Source organism: Dromiciops gliroides, chromosome 4 (genome assembly GCF_019393635.1).
Source record: "Dromiciops gliroides isolate mDroGli1 chromosome 4, mDroGli1.pri, whole genome shotgun sequence".
In the NCBI taxonomy this organism is placed as follows: domain Eukaryota; kingdom Metazoa; phylum Chordata; class Mammalia; order Microbiotheria; family Microbiotheriidae; genus Dromiciops; species Dromiciops gliroides.
Genome location: NC_057864.1, coordinates 435,559,657 through 435,578,337, shown reverse-complemented (window position 1 = coordinate 435,578,337; position 18,681 = coordinate 435,559,657). Strand labels below are relative to the sequence as shown.

General features: G+C 37.3%; 1 protein-coding gene across 2 annotated transcripts in view; it reads right to left on the bottom strand.

Annotated features, from left to right (window-relative positions):
• GPSM2 (G protein signaling modulator 2) overlaps window positions 1–18,681 on the bottom strand; it is a 55,905-nt gene that overhangs the window by 26,303 nt on the left and 10,921 nt on the right. The window contains exon 2 of one of the 2 annotated variants that reach the window (XM_044000353.1): window positions 13,320–13,638. The exons of the other annotated variant lie outside the window; for it this stretch is intronic. Coding sequence (XP_043856288.1) covers window positions 13,320–13,381 — 62 coding nt within the window. The 5' untranslated portion in view covers window positions 13,382–13,638. The remainder of the gene's footprint in view (window positions 1–13,319; window positions 13,639–18,681) is intronic. 2 annotated transcript variants of the gene reach the window in all.

Here is an 18,681-nt window from a genome sequence, read left to right as displayed (position 1 = left end):
TCAAGATACAAACAGAAGAAGATGGTGACTGAAAACATCTACAAGCAAAATGAAAATGCAGCCATCAATATCAAGGAGTGGAATGCTTTATATATGATATTGCAGAAGGCAAAGGATCTAGGCTTACAAACAAGAATAATTTATCTAGGAAAACTAAGAATAGTCCTACATGGGGAAAAACGAATCTTTAATGAAATAGAGAACTTAAAAGCATTACTGATGAAAAGACTAGGCTGAGTAGAAACTCTGATATACAGAGTTGTCAAGAGAGGCCCAAAAAGATAAAAACAAATGAGAAATCCTAAGAGACGTACACAAAATCAAACTGTTTACATTCTTATATGGAGATATGATATATGTAACCACTCAGAACTTTACCATCACCAGGAGTCATAGAAGGAGTCCAATTAGAGAGCCTGATTGTAATTCTGTTGTGTTTGGATGATCTCAAAGGAAAAATGGAATGGGTGGGGGAAAATACTATGAGGGGTGGGAAGTGAGGAAGAAGAATGGGGAAATTATCTCACATAAATGAGGTACACACAAAAAATCTCATACAAAAAAAGGACACAATAAGAGGAGAGTAGATGACATGAACCTCACTTTCATACGAACTGGTTAAATAAGGGAAGAATAACCATATACACAAACAGAAACACACCTAACCCAACAAGAAAATAGGAAGTAAATGGATAAAGGGGAAAGGGGGTAATAAGAGGGCAGGCAGAATAAGTTGGTAGGGGGAGAGAGGATAGTATAAAATGAAAGGAAATAAGATTAGCCATCATAATTGTGAATGTGAATAGGATGAACTCACCCAGAAAACATAAGAGAATAGCAGAATGGATTAGAAACCAGAATCCAACAATATGTTGTTTACAAGAAACACAAAGAACAGAAACATACATGCAGAATTAAAATAAGAGGGTTAGAGCAGAATCTATTACACTTCAGCTGAAATAAAAAGAGGTGTAGCAATCCTGATTTTAAGTAAAAACAAAAAGAGACCTAAGATATGCCAGGAAACTTAGATTTAGCTAACGAATCAATATCAATGCTAAACATGGACTAAATGGTATAGCATCTAAACTCTTAAAGGAACAGTTAATGAATTACAGGAATAGATAATAGAAGTACAAGTGAAAGACCTCAATTTACCCTTCTCAGACCTAGATAAATAGGATAAAAAATAAAGAAAGAAGTTAAGGAGCTGAACAGAATTTTAGAAAAGTAATATAGTTATATGCTAGACCACTGGAGAATACTGAATGGGAATAGAAAGAAATATACCTGTTTCTTAGCTGTGCACAGCACATTCATAAAAATTGACCTTGTATTAGGACATAAAACCTCACAAATACAGAAAAGCAGTAGTATTAAATGAATCTTTTTACTGACCATAATGTGATGATTCAAAGCCTAAATCTGCCCCTTGGAAACTTTCATTTTTTTCTAGTTCTGTGTGGTCAAGCAAAACAAAGCTAATTTCTTTTTCTCCTGATGATGCTTCAAATACTTAATAACTACTATCATTCTCTGACTAAAAGTAACAAAGACCATTTAAAATTCCTTTTCCTTATCTTGCAAGTTCTCCAAAAATAGCCTTTAAAAATCGTAAGCACTAGAGAATTCTAGAATTGCTAGCTGTTTTACTTTTTCTCTAAAATAGTTTAGTGTATAAAACATGGTAACAGTGGCTAGATTGCTAGAATTCCCCCCACCTCTTGAAGTTTGCTGGTTTAATTGTGTAACCCTGGGTAAGGTCATCTCTGTGTCTCAAGCAACACAACAGGATTCCTACTGAGTCCTGCTACTGCTGCTATAAATTCCTAACAGGATCCCTCATATAGAGTTAAATCATGGTAAATCATGCTTTCAGTTTATGGTCTGGAGAGGTGGAACAAATCATTTCTTTGTTTCTGATTCCCCAATATATAAGTGGTCAAAATGAAAACTATATATCATCTACAAGCAAATGAAAAAATACTACAAGTCACTAAAGAATTACATAGAAGTACCACGAATTATTTGCTGAGAGTAAAAATGCTAAGGGTATGAAGTCAGAGAACCTGGATTCAAATATCTGTTCTGTCATGTATCACCTGTGACCTCAGGAAAGTCACAACTGCTCTAGATTTCAGTTCCTTTCCTGATAAAAATGAAAAATCTAGATTAGATGACCTCTAATGTCTCCAGATCCACAGTGCAGGGATTTGGTTACTAGGGCTTGGAAATGGAGATAGAGCAGATGTGGCCAGCTGCAGCAAACCTCTTTATTTTTTAAAAGACATTCTTTTTATTTTAATATTTTATTTTTCCCCAATTAAATGTTAAAACAATTATTTAACATGATTGGGTTTTTTCTAAGTTTTGAGCTCCAAATTTTATCCCTCCTTCCTTTCTCCCCACCTCCCTTCCCTGAAACTGCAAGCAATTCAATTTAGGTTATACACTGCATCAAATCTCTTTAGCTTTATAATATGCACATGGAGGACTAGTAAAGACCAAGCGCATGATGGAGACTGAAAATAATTTCTTCACCATAGGTCTTTTGCAGTTTTAAGTAGAATTTATGGGATGATTTCTAGGGACACAGGTAAGAAGCCAGGGTATGATAGGTGTTGAAAGTTGAAAGTCTTCTGATATCAATTATATTGACCAAGAGAGTCCAAAAAGCAAAGAAAAGGTTTAAGACTTTACTGCTTAAGGGCTTCTCTAGTTAGCAGACTGGGTTTGCTGGCTGGGGTATGAAATCAGCGAAGAGCTAAAATTGTCCTTTAAAGCTATGATTTAAAGGATCTGAACTCCCTTGCTGCTGTAGCTAGAGTTCATTAGAGAACAGTTTAGCAGAGAAAACATAGTCAAAGGACCTCAGCTCAACAGAAAGAAACAGATCATCTCCAAGGCCAATGACAGGGTTGTAAGGATCAAACGAGATATTTCTAAGGTGCTTAGCACAAATGATCATTCCTTTCTGTTCCTTGTTCCCTTCCTCCTCCCCCTCAACCAAGACAAATATGTCAGAATAGCTGTTGTTCTGTATTGGTAGGATTTCTCTTCTAAATTAATAAAATCACAAATTTAGTCAGAAAAAAGAACACATGAATCTGCATGGTTTCCAAAAAGTGTTTTTTATTATGAACTTAAACATGACTTTACATAGCTTTCAAATGAGTTTACCAGGTTCTTATGATGGATAATTTCTCACAAATCAGAAACCAAAATCAATCCCTAAATCCTTACCTTGTGCTAATTTTTATAATCATTAAACACTTCAATTTTAAATATTTATATAGGAAATGATGGGTTTTAAAATTTGATTTAACACTATCTTACAATAAAATTCTTCAGTAACTTCAGTAACAGCATGCCTTAGACAAGGTCCAAGTGCCACTTTAGTTAAAATTCTTCTCTACAATAAACAAAGTTATTACATTATAGTAGTAACATGTTTTTTTGTTTGTTTGTTTGTTTTTTGTTTTTTAGTAAGGCAATTGGGGTTAAGTGACTTGCCCAGGGTCACACAGCTAGTAAGTGTTAAGTGTCTGAGGCCGGATTTGAACTCAGGTACTCCTGACTCCAGGGCCGGTGCTCTATCCACCGCGCCATCTAGCTGCCCCAGTAACATGTTTTTATCATAGAAGTTGATACTCTCATTGTAGCTTTAACACCACAGTCAAACTTAAACTATCAGAGCACAATTAACAATAGGAACTCAAGGTTGATCAGTTTATGAATTTTTTTTAAATGTCATTAAACATATAAACACAAAGTAATCTCATAGGCCCTCTGGGTCTACAGGAGCATTACATTACTTCATTTAGAGGCAAAGTACAAAGCTATGGGCATACTATAACTGAAGATACAAAACTGGGTAACTTTCCCTTTATTTATCATAATTATCTATTCCTGAGATTAACTTGTGTATGTCAAAGAAAATAACTTTCTAAACACTCTAAATACAATGCTGCATACCTTGATGGAAACTTTTCCTTTTTAAATACAAGCATATTAATCTGTGCTTCTTAAACTTCTATTCATATTTTAAGTCATATACTAGGGCACTGAGATTTTATTCTAACCCATTTTTTGTTGTCTTTGCATGATTTTTATTGACATATTTTGTTTCTGAATCACTTTCAATTTCAAATATATGCTTTTCTCTTCTCCCATCAGAGAATAATCCTTTATAAAACAAGAATTTCTTTAAAAGGTAAAAAGTTTAGCAAAACTAAGCAGCACATCAATTGAATTCAATGGTATATGTATAGCTCAATACCCATAGTTCCCCACTTCTGCAAAGAAGGGAGGAGAGGTGCATTTTCTTAGTTCTTTTTAAAAACTAAGCTTGATTATTACAAATAATGTTCAATTTTGATTATTTTGTTCTTTCCACTGTGTTTTAGCGATTGTATGTCTTGTTTTCCTGTTTCTATTTACAAGTTCTTTAGCTTCATATTCAAAGTAACATTCCATTATATTCATATACCACACTCATGTTTAGCCATTCCCCAATCAATGAATATTTACTTTGTTTCTAGTTCTTTGCCACTACAAAAAGTACTGCTAGAAATATTTTGGTGTTTATAAGATGCCTTTCCATTTTTTACCTTTTTGAGGCAAATGCCTAGCAGTGGGATCTCTGGGTCAAAGGGTATGTACATTTTAGTCATTTTCTTGAAATAATTCCATTGTTTTTTAGAACAGGTAGCCCCAATTCACAGTTCTGCCAGCAGTGTATTAGTGTGCCTGTTTGTCTTTCCACAACTCTGCCAACATTATTGGGTGCTCTTTTATTTAATATCAACCTTTACTCATCTCTCCATATAGTCTTTGATCTTCCATTTCTTGTTAATCATCTATTACCTCCCATTTTACAAAAATTAATTTTTACAGCGTCTTGTGTTCATTGTAGTTAAGTGACAAAAGAAATAAACTGACCGTTAAAGCTAACTAAATCTGAAAGACATATATACAGGGGCAGCTAGGTGGCACAGTGGATAAAGCACCGGCCTTGAATTCAGGAGGGACCTGAGTTCAAATCTGGCCTCAGACACTTGACACTAGCTGTGTGACCTTGGGCAAGTCACTTAACTCTCATTGCCCAGCAAAAAGAAAAAAAAGACATATATACAAAGGGGTTTGGAACCACAGGTTCAGAAAGAGGTATGTTCCATTTTACACTGTTGGAAAAATAGATTTCTTTTCAATGTCTCTATGTTCTCTACTCTCTCTCTTCTTCTTTTACCTTGGTATGTCCTATTTTGGCATTAGTTCTAGCATCAAGAGCCCTTTTCTTCAATATAATCTTGCAAAATAATAAGCGACGAACCCAGAATCAATGGATCCGAGTTACAAGGAAGCTGATTCAGCCTTAACAACAGAACTGTTTCTAAATGGAAAGAGTTATCTTTTCTTTTTTTTTTTTTTGGAGGGGCACTGGGGGTTAAGTGACTTGCCCAGGGTCACACAGCTAGTAAGTGTCAAGTGTCTGAGGCCAGATTTGAACTCAGGTCCTCCTGACTCCAGGGCCGGTGCTCTATCCACTGCGCCACCTAGCCGCCCCCAGAGTTATCTTTTGAAGTAGTGGGTGAGGATACTATCACTGGGTGTTCAACAAGAGGAAAGCTGGATGACTATGTGGTCGGGGATGCCATGGAAGCTATCTACAGACAAGTGGGCAAGGATTGGACTAGAGGACAGTTAAGGTCCATTTCACCTTTGGCACTGCTTATTCCTTACTGCTTGCCCACATGAATTCTTAAAAAACCCTTCACTTGATCCTAGTATTCCCTCAGACTATCATTCTCTTTTATCATTGCTCCATTTCATTCGAACTCCTAGAAAGAGCTGACTACCTTCTTGCTTCCACTTTTTCTCCTCCTACTCACTTCTGCAAACCTTTCCAATTTGGATTATATCATTAAAACTGAAATTGCTCTGAGGTCATTAACGATCTCTTTATTGCCAAACACAATTACCTTTGCCAAATTTTTATCCTTCTTGACTTGATAATATTAGCTAGCACTTAAATAGCACCTACTGTAGGCCAAGCACTGTGCCAGGTACTTTACATTTGATCCTCATAACAACTTTGGGAGGTAAGTGCTATTTTTATTTTCATTTTTCAGTTGAGGAAACCGAGGAAAACATAGGTAAAGTGACTTGCTCAGGATTACACAGCTAGTAATAAGTGTGTGGGGCTGGATTCAAATATGGATATTCCTAACTCCAGGCCCAGTAACTGCACCACCCAGCTGCCTAGATAATGTCATAGTACTGCACTATCATGGTTCCCCCCCGCCTTCTGTCAGGTCTATTAGACCAATACTTCTTGTTCTCCTTTGCAGGTTCATTATCCATTTTGTACTTCCTAGCTCACTCCCAGGCATCAATATAACTTAGGGCTCTGTCTTGAGCTCTCGCCTCTTCTATTTCTACATTCAGCACTTATTTATCAGCACTTATCATATCTAAACAAATGAATGCATCCCTTGTCTCTCTTGAGCTTCAGACCTGAATCTTCAACTATCTGACATCTCTGTGTAGACATTTCAAATTCAACTTATCCAATGTAGAACTTCTCTTTCCCCCTAAATTCATCCTGCCCTCCTAACTTTCCTTTTTCTACTGAGAGCACCAGTGCTCTGTCATAATTGAGTAGTCACCACTAACTTTTCACTTTCACTTACCTCTCCCCCTCGCCCAATATCCAATAGCTACCAAGTCTTACAGATTCCATCTCCTCAATATTTCTTGCACCTATCTCATCTGTGCCCACATGACATCTCTAGTCCAGGCTCTCATTACTTCTTGTCTAAACTATCTTCATGCCTTTACCTTCTCTCCAAGCTGTCCTCTGCAAAGTTGTAATATTCCCAAAGTTCAGGTCTGACCATGTCATATCCTCCCTCAAAACCTTCCCTGGCTCTCTGTTGCTTTGAGGACATGGATTAACCTTTTTTTTATCATAGGTGCTCAGAATAATGTTTCAAAGTTGTAAAATAAAATACACAGGATTACAAAAGAAACCAAAGATTAGTGATAATGATTTATGTGTATGTGTATATGTGTGTGTATGTATGTTTGTGTGTGTGTGTGTGTGTGTGTTTTCCATCCAAATTCATGGAACCCCTGGAATCTGTCCACAGACCCCCAGTTAATAACCCCTCCAACTGAGGAAACATAACAACTCCTCTGTTTGGCATCAAAAGCCCCTCACAATCTGGTTAAAGTCAATCTTTCCAGGAAGCCTGCACAACTTCACCTTTCCCCACTTGTTCCCTACTGACAAGGACAGCCCTTGTGCGCTCTTGCATGGCTTGTCCCCAATCTCTGCAATGCTTTCTCTCCTCACCTCTTCCTCTTGGAGAAGGCGCAAAGGTCACTTCCTTCAAGAGGCCTTTCCTAATTCCCGTAGTTATTAGTAACCCCACCACAAATCCCTTGTTGATTTACTTTGTATCTATCCTGTATTTATTGATCAGTGAATATAGTCTATCCCTCAAGCTGAATGTAAGCTCCCTGAGGGGGTGGTGACTAGTGGCTTTTATACTTGTATCCCCTGCACCTGCCATGGTTTCTGGCGCAGAGGTGCTTAAAATGCTTGAGTGATATCATGGTGCCCTTTGTTTCTTAAAAGCACTGTGCTGGGATCAGATGGCTTGGGTTTAAGTATTACCATATTACTATATATGTAACTTTCACTTTTCCTCTCTTGGTTTTAGCTTCTCCATTTGAAAAATGAGGCATCTGAACTAACTAATCTTAGGAAACATCTAGCTATGAATCCTATAAGGAGATAGGTAATGTGGTATATTAGATTTGGGGTCAGAGCCATTAGGCTCAAATTATTTCCTGCATGACTTAGACAAATCATAATTGTTCTCTGGCTCTCAGTTTCCTTGTTTATAGAATGACAGGTTTGGACTAGTGCTGTGAAGTGTGGCACTGTATGGTCTGCAGGCAAGAAAGCTTTCCATATAGAAAAACACATCAGGAATCCACAGTTACTAGGCATGTACTCCTGGGAAAGTCACTTAACCCTGTTTGCCTCAGTTTCCTCATCTATAAAATGAGCTGGAAAAGAAAATGGCAAACCACTCCAATATCTTTGCCAAGAAAATTCCAAATGGAGTCACAAAGAGTCTGATAGGACTGAAATGACTGAACAACAAAAAACAGTATTATGGCCCTGCCCTTGTTGTTTAGTTATTAATTACTGTCATGTAAAATTTGTTATTTCTACTGTAACTTGCAATAAAAGAGTTTTTAGAAACAACTCCCTTTGGATTTGGAGAAGGGCATGTGACTGATGACTCATCTAAGAGAGCTTATAGGAAGCAGACAGAACTGGTTATCTGGGCCATGCTTATTCACTAAGTGGCTCAGGATGGGTCTATTATATTAGCTACCATCTAACTTAGGGTAGTATGCTGGGAATAGGAATTTAGTGGGAGACTCAACACAAGGTATGTAGGTTTTGAACAGGAAGGGAAGACTGATTTTTTTGGAACCTTTGCAGAGAATAGCATAGGAAAAGAATATTTGGAACTTCCAAGTCATGTGACCAACAAGATGGTAGGACTAATAAACATTTTGTCAGATTTCTGCCACCTCTCAAATCTCTCCAAAATAGAAATTATGAGGCAAAGATAAAGTAACTTCAGCTGTGTTCATGGTCTAGAACACCAGGAATCCCAAAGAAGGTTTTTTAAAAGAAAAAAGCAGAGTTCTTGTCTTGAAGGAGCTCACAATATAATGGGGAAGACAATATGTAAATAACTATGTGCAAATAAGTTACATATAGACTGAATGGATAATAAGCAACAGAAGCTAGGAACTAGAATTAAGAGGGATTAGGGGCAGCTAGGTGGCGAAGTGGATAGAGCACTGGCCCTGGAATCAGGAGGACCTGAGTTCAAATCCGGCCTTAGACACTTAACACTTACTAGCTGTGTGACCCTGGGCAAGTCACTTAACCCCAATTGCCTCACTTTAAAAAAAAAAAGGAGGGATTGAGAAAGACTTCTTGAGGAAAAAAATCACAGAAGCAATCAGTAATTTCATTAAAGAGAATGAAAACGATGAAACAACATACCAAAATTTATGGGATACAGACAAAGCAGTATTTAGGGGAAATTTTATCTCTAAATGCTTACATTAGTAAAATAGAGAAAGAGCAGATCAATGAATTGGGCAAGCAACTAAAAAATCTAGAAAAAGAACAAATTAAAAATCTCCAATTCAACACCAAATTGGAAATCCTGAAAATCAAAGGAGATTAATAAAACTGAAAGTAAGAAAACCACTGAATTAATAAATAAAATTAGTTGTTGGTTTTCTGGGGGGAAAAAGATAAACCACTTTGGTTAATTTGATTTTTTTTTAAAAGAAGAAAACCAAATTACCAGTATCAAAAAATGAAACTGGTGAATTCATTACCAATGAAGAAGAAACTGAAGCAATTATTAGGAGCTATTTTGCCCAATTACATGCCAATAAATCTCTCAATCTAAGCAAAATAGATGAATATTTACAAAAATATAAATTGCCCAGATTAACAGCAAAGGAAATAGAATACTTAAATAACCCTGTCTTAGAAAAAGAAATTGAACAATCCATTCCTAAGGAAAAAATCTCCATGGCCAGATGGATTCACAAGTGAATTCTACCAAACTTTTAAAGAACAATTAATTCCAATACTATATAAATTATATGGAAAAACAGGCAAGGAAGGAGTCCTACAAAATTCCTTGTTTTTTTTTGTTTTTGTTTTTGGGTTTTTTTGGTGAGGCAATTGGGGTTAAGTGACTTGCCCAGTGTCACACAGCTAGTAATTGTCAAGTATCTGGGGCCGCATTTGAACTCAGGTCCTCCTGAATTCAGGCTGGTGCTTTATCCACTGCACCACCTAGCTGCCCCAAAATCCCTTTTACGATACAAATATGGTGTTGATACCTAAACCAGAAAGAGCAAAAACTGAGAAAGAAAACTATAGATCAAGTTCCCTAATAAATATTGACATACATTTTTTTCCCCTCGTGGTTTTCTCCTTTTGTTCTGATTCTTCTTTCACAACATGATTAATGTGGAAATATGTTTAATGTGATTGTACATGTATAACATATCAGATTGCTTGCCTTAGGGAGGAGGAGGGAGGCAGAAAAATATGGAACTCAAAGTTTTATAAAAATGAATGTTGAAACTATCTTTACATGTAATTGGAAAAAATACTAGTAAGTAAAAAAAATGGAAAAAGAAATTGATGTAAGAATTTTAAATAAAATATTAGCAAAGAGAAAGGCTTCCTATAAATTATGGCCTAAATATATTTCTTTAATGACTGATTGATGGTTCATATTTTTATTCTTGCTTCCTATAATACAATATGCTTTTAGGAGGCAGTGGCCAGAGTGCCAGGCCTGAAGTCAGGAAGACTAATTTTCCTGAGTTCAAATCTGACCTCAGATACTTATTAGCTGTGTGAGCCTGGGCAAGTCACTTAACTCTGGAGAAGAAAATGGAAAACCACTCCTGGAATTTTGCCAAGAAACCCCCAAATGGGATCCTGAAGAGTCAGACACAACTGAAATGACTCAACAACAATTTATTCTATATTGTTTCTATCCCTTAAACTAAGAAATATGAAAAATCTTATGGTCTGAATAGTTTTACAATTCACTAATATTAAATAAAGACATCATTCTTTGAAAAATAAAAATAAAAACAAACACATGAACTAACACCTACCCTGTGCTCACTTAGCATCCCCTCTTCCACTGCCCACCACAGGCTTGCAACAAAATTCTCATACCCTGTGTCTCCCTTCCCTCTTTCTAGTGCTTTTCTTCTATATTTTCAGTCTCTTGCTTTTGTTTTAATGTTTCTTGTTGTCTCATGGAGTAACTGGCTTTATTTGCTTCATTCAAATTTTCATTTTAATGTTGCCTGGGCAACATTTTGTAACTTTTATGCCAGGCAGTTAACTGCTTTTCTAATTCGTTCTTTCATAGTTCTTATAGCCTATTTTTTTTCTTCAAGCACTCTCATTTATAAAAACATTTTTAAATATTTAAAAACTCTTATTTCATCTTTTCTAGGAATTCCAGTTGAATTTTTGTCTAAATTGTGTTTTATCTGATATTTTGCTTGTAGATGTTTTGGAGTCATTCTCTTCTTCCGAGTTTGTTTTGCGTTTCCCTGCCCCCATAATAACTCTTCATGGATGGGTTCTTTTTATCTCTGTTCATTCTTCCAGCCTACTTCCTGACTTTATACTTGACATTGGGGCTAGGCTCAACAGCACTTTTGGAGAGAAGGTCTGAGCTGGTACTATTACTGCTTTCTTGGGGTGTTAAATGTTGTGTTATTCCAGGATCTCAGGGACAAGCCAGGGATCAGCAAGCTTTCAGTAATCCCACAGTGGCCTGATCTAGGGCAAAGTCTTACTGAACCCCCTGGTTGGAGAGCTAAGGCTCTACAAGTTCCTGACCTGGGTTTGGCTCTGAGCAACAAGAAACTTCTGGGAGACTCAGCTACCATCAGAAAGCTGGAGAGATCTGTTGGTTCAGTGACAGAACAGTATGCTCCCTTTTGGTCTGGGATTTCTGCCATGGTGATGCCTCTGCAATTTGGGTGACATGCTGGGAGTTAGACCCCTCTCTGCTCCTAGAGTCTGAGCTAAACAGCTGAAGCTTACTTCTGAACTTTTTCATTTCAGTACACCCCTCAGGGCTTCCCTACCTCTTCAAGAACAAAAGATGAACAACAGCAACAACCACCTGGGAATACCACCACCTGCACAGGGGCCTTTCGCAGTCTACAATGTATCTGCTAGCTGGAACTGAGCAGTGAACAACAAAGCTGCCATTTTGCAACTGTACCTAACACAGTGTGCCCAGTATGAGCCTGGGGACTCCCCTTGCCTTGATGCATAACCTTTCCCCAGACAAAGAACTGCTCCTCTCCCGACATTTTCCTTGTTTAACATTGTCCCCATTGTCCACAGACCTAAGTCAAAGGGTGCCGGACAAATGGCTTACTTTGGCTTTTCTGAATTTCCCTGAAATTATTCAATCTGATGCATTTTCTTTATCTGTGTGGAAGAGGTTGGTGGAGGGGTTTTCAGACAGACTACATCCTATTTACTACTCTAACGTATATGCTCTGCCTCTCAAGATAGCTTTTCAACTAATTATTTGTCTAGGTGATCTCTCCCTCCTCAAATTTTCTTAAAGTACATTAATTCATTCTCAGTTTTGCTCTTAATTTTACCTCATATCATATTTCTAGGAAAGCATAGCCCCTCCCCCATTAGACTAAATCTCTGTGAGCAAGGACTGGTTTTATTTTGTTTTTTCAAATTTGTATCAGCAGTACCTAGAATAGTGGATTACACATAGTAAGTGCTTACTAAAATGTTTATTGAACTAGAAGTTTCATATATTACTAGATGCTCTAATGGATAGCTAGGTGGTTCAATGGCTAGCATGCCAGGCCTGGAGTCTGGAACAATCATCTTCCTGAGTTCAAATGTGGCCTCAGTCACTTACTAGTTGTGTAATCCTGGGCAAGTCACTTAACCCTGTTTGCCTCAGTTTCCTCATCTGTTACCAAATGGAAAAAGCACTAAAACCGTAAACAAATAACCACCCCAAAATGTGACTACAATATACAAACACTATCACAAACTATACTAATTTACAGTTGAATGAAATGCAATTCTATAGAAACCACTTTTTTTGAAGATTAATTTTTCAGCTAAACACATGCACAAATTACTTAATTTTTAAAAATTAGCTTAACCTTCTAATAAATACCAGTTCTACCACAAAGCACCACTGACTAATGCACTACAATTTAAAATCATATGGTTAAAAAGAAAAACACTAGCAATTTAAATGCCTTAATGTTATTAGAATAGCTTCAAATATCAAGTCTTAAGAATAAAATGGATTTGAAGCCATTCAGTCAAATCATATGTAAGATACACACTTCTCCCTTCTGAAAAAAAGGCTTTGAAATAATTATCTTTTCATAGCTATAAACATGGAAATTACAAAACCCCTAAAAATCTTCTTTGTAACTTTTCCAAAAAACCAAATAATTTTTAATACCCAGATTTATAATTAGCTTCCACTGACATACACCTATAGAAAGCTATAATGCATTATAGATTATAATTATTTGTAGAAAATCCAAAATTAACATTAGACAGTGGTTGTAAGTTGGATCACTTTTAATTTAAGTTTAAATTTGAAAGAAACTATTGTTTCAATAATGATATTTTAAAAAATACTCTAAAGAAAGAGACTTACCTGTAACGAACATGAAAAGAATGATCTTCCCTCATGCTTATCAAAACACCACTTTCCTCCATTGAGTCACATTATCAGTAGAGAAAAATAAATAAATTTGTTGTGTCCAGGTCAAGTCCTTTAATATGCAGACTTGTTTTCAAAACATGGTCCAGTTAGTATATTAACGAGTTGGTGTTAATACATCCTAAGCTCCTGCTGTAATATTCTTCTTTATTAATAATGAAAGGAGGTCAATGTCAGACACAGCTTAATGTTTCAGAAATGGGTCCCCAATTCTTGCATCTGTGGCCCTTTCAGCTCCACTTCAGCTGCATTTCTGCAAAAGGAATACAAGATGCTTGGCTTGATGTCCCATTGTTAAACAACCAATAGTAAGCCTGAGCTGTGCATAAATATAGCTAGCTCTGAAGACTGATGTCTTGTGAATCACTTAAGAGATCAGAGCAAAAGGGTTTAGCTGTAACCATGGGACTCTCTAAGTAGGCATCTGAGTGACCAATGTTTGTCTGATAACAGTGCTTTATAGCATAATAGGTAAATTTTGTCTGAATGGCAATTAATTTATTCAACATTCTTTGTCAGAAATAATTATAAGTGGTTATGTTCATAAGCGCATTAGCATAGTACTCTAGAACAAATCAACTTTTACAGTAGGTTATTTTATATGATTATAAAGAAAATGATGTTTTAATTACTAACTATAACAAGTGATTCTAAACCACTAAACTCTGATGTCACTTTTTACTTAATCATTAGAGTTTTCCAAGCTGATAATGGTTTAGCATCCAAATATCTTCACTGCATTTTAATTGTGTCCATATATAGGCACTATGAGAATGGATCTCGGATTTGACTGATATGGCGAGTTTGCCACAGGGGGTCCCACCCAATTTGATGGAGATTTTCCTTGCTTTCTCATGACATCCTGGGGATGCCAGCAAAGCACCTAAGACTGCCCAGTTTTCATATCTTACTCTCATGAAATGACCAGTCCACCTTTATCACAACCTATACAAATGGCTGCTGCTGTCTTCTCTACCCCATGCAAGGATCAAAGAAATCCTACCCTGATGAAAGTACCTGATGTTGTTCTCAGCTCTTAAAAAAGAAAAATTGGGTAGGGGAAGGCAGGTGTGAAAGGAATCTTTGGTTTAAATAGATACAGGGAAAAGCTAAGAAAAACAGGCCCAGCTTAAGGAAGCTTATCCCAGGGGATCTAAGCAAGGATGGTCAACCTACATAGAGTGACCCATCTGCCCCCTACAAAGAATCTCAGCTGAAAGAGACCTCAGAGACAATTCACTCTATACTTGGAAGAAGAATCATCTCTACAACATAGTTGGCAAGTGGTCATCTAGCTTTTTCTTAAAGACCATCAGTGAGGGGAAACTACTACCTCCCAAGACATCCTGGTTCCACATAGGAACAATTCACTGTTTAAATTTTTTTATTTCAAAAAATATTTAATTGCTTGCTGTGTTGGGAAGAGAGGTGGGGAGGGAAGAAAATTTGTAACAAAATCTTACAAAAATAAATGTTGAAAACTTTTTCCATGTAATTGCAAAAAAATAAAATATTAAGAAAAAGATGAAAAATGTAACTGGAAAAATGTTTAACAAAATAAATAAAATTAAAGTAAAGCATAATAAAAGCAGAGTTGCAGAGCTGAGATCTGAAGGTATTCTTCAGTTTTGTCCAAGAGAAACAATTTTCTTCCCTGTTCCTCTTGATGAAGATGGTGTGGTCCTTCTTTAAGGCCTTATTAAAAGATCACCATCAGAAAAAGAAACATAAAATTTTTAAATCACTGTTTAAGATTTATTCCTTAAATCAAACCTAAATTTGACTCTTTGACCCTCCCACTTATTACTCACAGCTGAATCCTCTGAGGTAAAACTGAACAAGTCTATTTCCTCTTCCATATCGCAATACTTACAACTGTCATATATCCCAGGAGTCTTTTCTCTTGACTACACATTCCTATTTCCTTCAGCTCACAGTCCTTCACCAATAGCAGAGGCAGTATGGGTACAGTGAAAAAGAGTGCAGAATCTGAAGTCAAAAGACCTGGGTTCAAATCCACAATACCACTGTGTGACCTTAGGCAAGTCATTTAAGTTCACTGGGTCTCTCTGAATTGTCTCATATTTAAATGATCTGAACCAAATGTATAGAAAATATTAGTGCTTGATAAACCTATAGAAAATAGAAACTAATAAAAGGGTGGCACAGTGTGATAGATGGACCGCTGGATTTGGAGGGACCTGTGAGACTCTGGCAAGTCAGTGACCACTTTTAAGCTTCAGTTTCCTCATCTCAGAAATGAAAGGGCTGGGCTAGATCTCCGTGGCTCCTTCTAGTTTTAAATCTATGATTCCATAATGCTATGACCAGCAAGGAACAGATCAGATGCCTGTCTAAATGTCCTTAAAAATTGGTTTATGTATAATAAAACATAATTAAATAAAAAACCAGATTTGGAAAATATGGAAAATGTGACATAAGAACATGAAAACTAATATATGTAAGAAGTTATCTGAAAAGTCATAGTGGTAATTCCCAGTCCATCATGGATAAATTGTCAAACATTAGAAATATGCAGTTTTCAAGAGGAAACACTAAGCATTTTAAATGTTTTTCACCCCTAATAATCAACAAGACATAAAATGAAATAACTTTCCAGTACCACGTTACACCAAACAAGAATTACAACTTCACTTACTCTGGGTCAATAAAAAATGAGGCAGCTGTATGAGATGACCTCTAAGATCCCTGAACAGCTATGACCCCATGAGCCTGACTACTCTCCTTTGCATGTTCTCTAGCTTATCAATGTCCTTCGAAAACATGTTACTGAAAAGTAGACATGATGTCTCTGACAAGGTAGTATTGGCAATCTGTCCTGGGAGCACCAGAGAGTCTAGGCCACTAAGGCTAAGCCTCTCTTTCTTATTTAAAAAATGTTTTACTGATGATTTTTTCTCTATCTCCTAACCTTCAAAAGACTATTCTCTTCTTCTTGAAATAATACCCTACCTTGCAACAAAAACAGTTAAGCAATACAAATCAACTCACTGGTCAGAGATGTTACAAAGGTAGAATCCACAGGACCTGGCAACAGATGGGGATGAGAAATAAGGAGTCAAGGATAACACACCTAAGTTGTGAGACTGGGAATACTATGGTACTATGAACAGTGATATGGAAATTCAGAAGAGTGGTGGATTTGGGAGGGAAAGATAATGACTTCTGTTTTGAATATGTTGAATTTAAGATGTCTACAAAACCTCCAGTTTTAGATGTCCATAAGCAGTTCAATTTGTGAGTCTAAAGATTAAAGTTGGATAAACAGATCTGAGAATTATCTGCAGAAAGATGATAACTGAAACCATGAGAGCTGATGAGATCACCAAATACAACAGGACAGAGGGAGAAAGGGACCCCGGATAGAATACTGGGGGAAACCTATGATTATTGGGTGTGACCTGGATGAAGATACAGTAAAGGAGAGCAAGAAGGAGCAGTTGGCGGGGAGGAAGAGAACCAGGAGAAAGCCATGTCTCAAAAACAGAAAAATTCAAAAGTATCCAGGAGGAGAGGGGGATCAAAGTTGGCCAAGAGGTCAAGAAAGATAAGGCTTGAGAAAAGGCCATAATAGCTGGTGATTAAGATTGCATAACTAGCTTTTGGAGAGAACAGTTTCAGTTGAATGATAAGGTCAGAAGTCAGACTACAAAAAATTTAAAAATGAGAGGAAAGGTAGTAGAGGCACCTATAATAGATGGCTTTTGCAAGGAGTTTAACCACAAAAAAGAAAAGAGATATGGGACAATAGCTATGATAGATGGATGGTTCAAGTGGTTTTTTGAGGATGGGTTTGGAGGCAGAAGGATACAGTAGACAGGAAGAGATTGAAGATTAGTGAGAGGGAAGTATAATAGAGGAGGCAATCCACTGGAGAAGACCAGATGGACTGAGAACAATTTTGCATGTAGAGGGGTTTGCCTTAGGAAAAAAGAAAGGTTACCTCTTCATATGAAATAAGGGTAAAACAGACAGTAGCAGAAAGCATCTGAGTGATGAGATGAGGAGAGCAGAAGTGGGAACTTTTCTCAGTTTTTTGTTTTTTATTAATTAAGGGGTCTCAATTTTCTTTTCTTTTCTTTTCTTTTCTTTTCTTTCCTTTTCTTTTCTTTTGGTGAGGCAATTGGGGTTAAGTGACTTGCCCCGTGTCACCCAGCTAGTGTTAAGTGTCTGAGGCCGGATTTGAACTCAGGTACTCCTGACTCCAGGGCCAGTGCTCTATCCACTGCACCACCTAGCTGCCCCAGGGGTCTCAATTTTCAATGAAATATGAGGCAGAATTCTCAGCTGAGCAGAAGGGAAGAAGAGGAGCTATGAGAGGTCTGAGGAAGGATGAAAAAATTTTGAAAAAGGCTCTTTGGTGAGTGGGATAGTGAAAACAATTAGAAGGGTATAAGTGGATTGCCCATTTTAAATCATGTAACATAAATTTGTAACGGACCCAGCATGGTTTCATGATTTTCTACATCTTTGTTCAGAAGCATAAGCAACAGAGGTGATAAATAGGAGAAGTGATCCAAGGCTGAGGCTTGACTGGTGTAACTGGCAACGGGATAAGAGGGCAAGGGATTTGAGAGAAGGCGGCAGTGTGGAGTTGGTTCACCAAGGAGTCAAGTAAGGGAGAGGAGGAGAGCGTAGCCATGCAAGGGTGATATATCACTCCGGAAAGACCTGAGGAGTGGAAGGATTAGAGGTCAAAGACAGGACAAAGACCAGGGTTTGGGGTTGCAAGGCAGGGAGAGAAGAGAAATGACAACAAATTGTAATCAGATAAGGGAATTTTGGAGTTCATGCATGAATATGGAAGTGGAATGTTTGTGGGTGATGGCAAGAGCAAGAGTATGACCATGTCTGTGTGTGTAGCCAAGGTAGGGTGGAGGAGCAGGTCACAGGAAATAAGTAAATTGAGAAGTCGGGAAGTAAAGGTGTCTGAGGAAGTATCAATATATATGCTTAAGTTCCATAATTAGAGGGCAGGAAATAGGGAAGAGAGTAAGACAGACTGTGAGCCAGGCTCTGAACTTGTTGAGGAAAGGAAAATGTCCTGAGGGTCAAGAGATACCAGCTACTAGACCCTTCACTGGATGGCAATTATGAATTGGAAGAACCTCAAATGAGAAGTTACTGAATGATGGAAGTAGGCAAGCCTGGAAGTTGCAATGCAGAGCAAGAAGTATTGCAACTCCCCTACTTCAACCACTGCGTCGGATGATATGAGAGAAAGTATATCTAGTGCTAGAAAAGAGCAGCCAGGGAAATTGTGTCATCAGGAAGG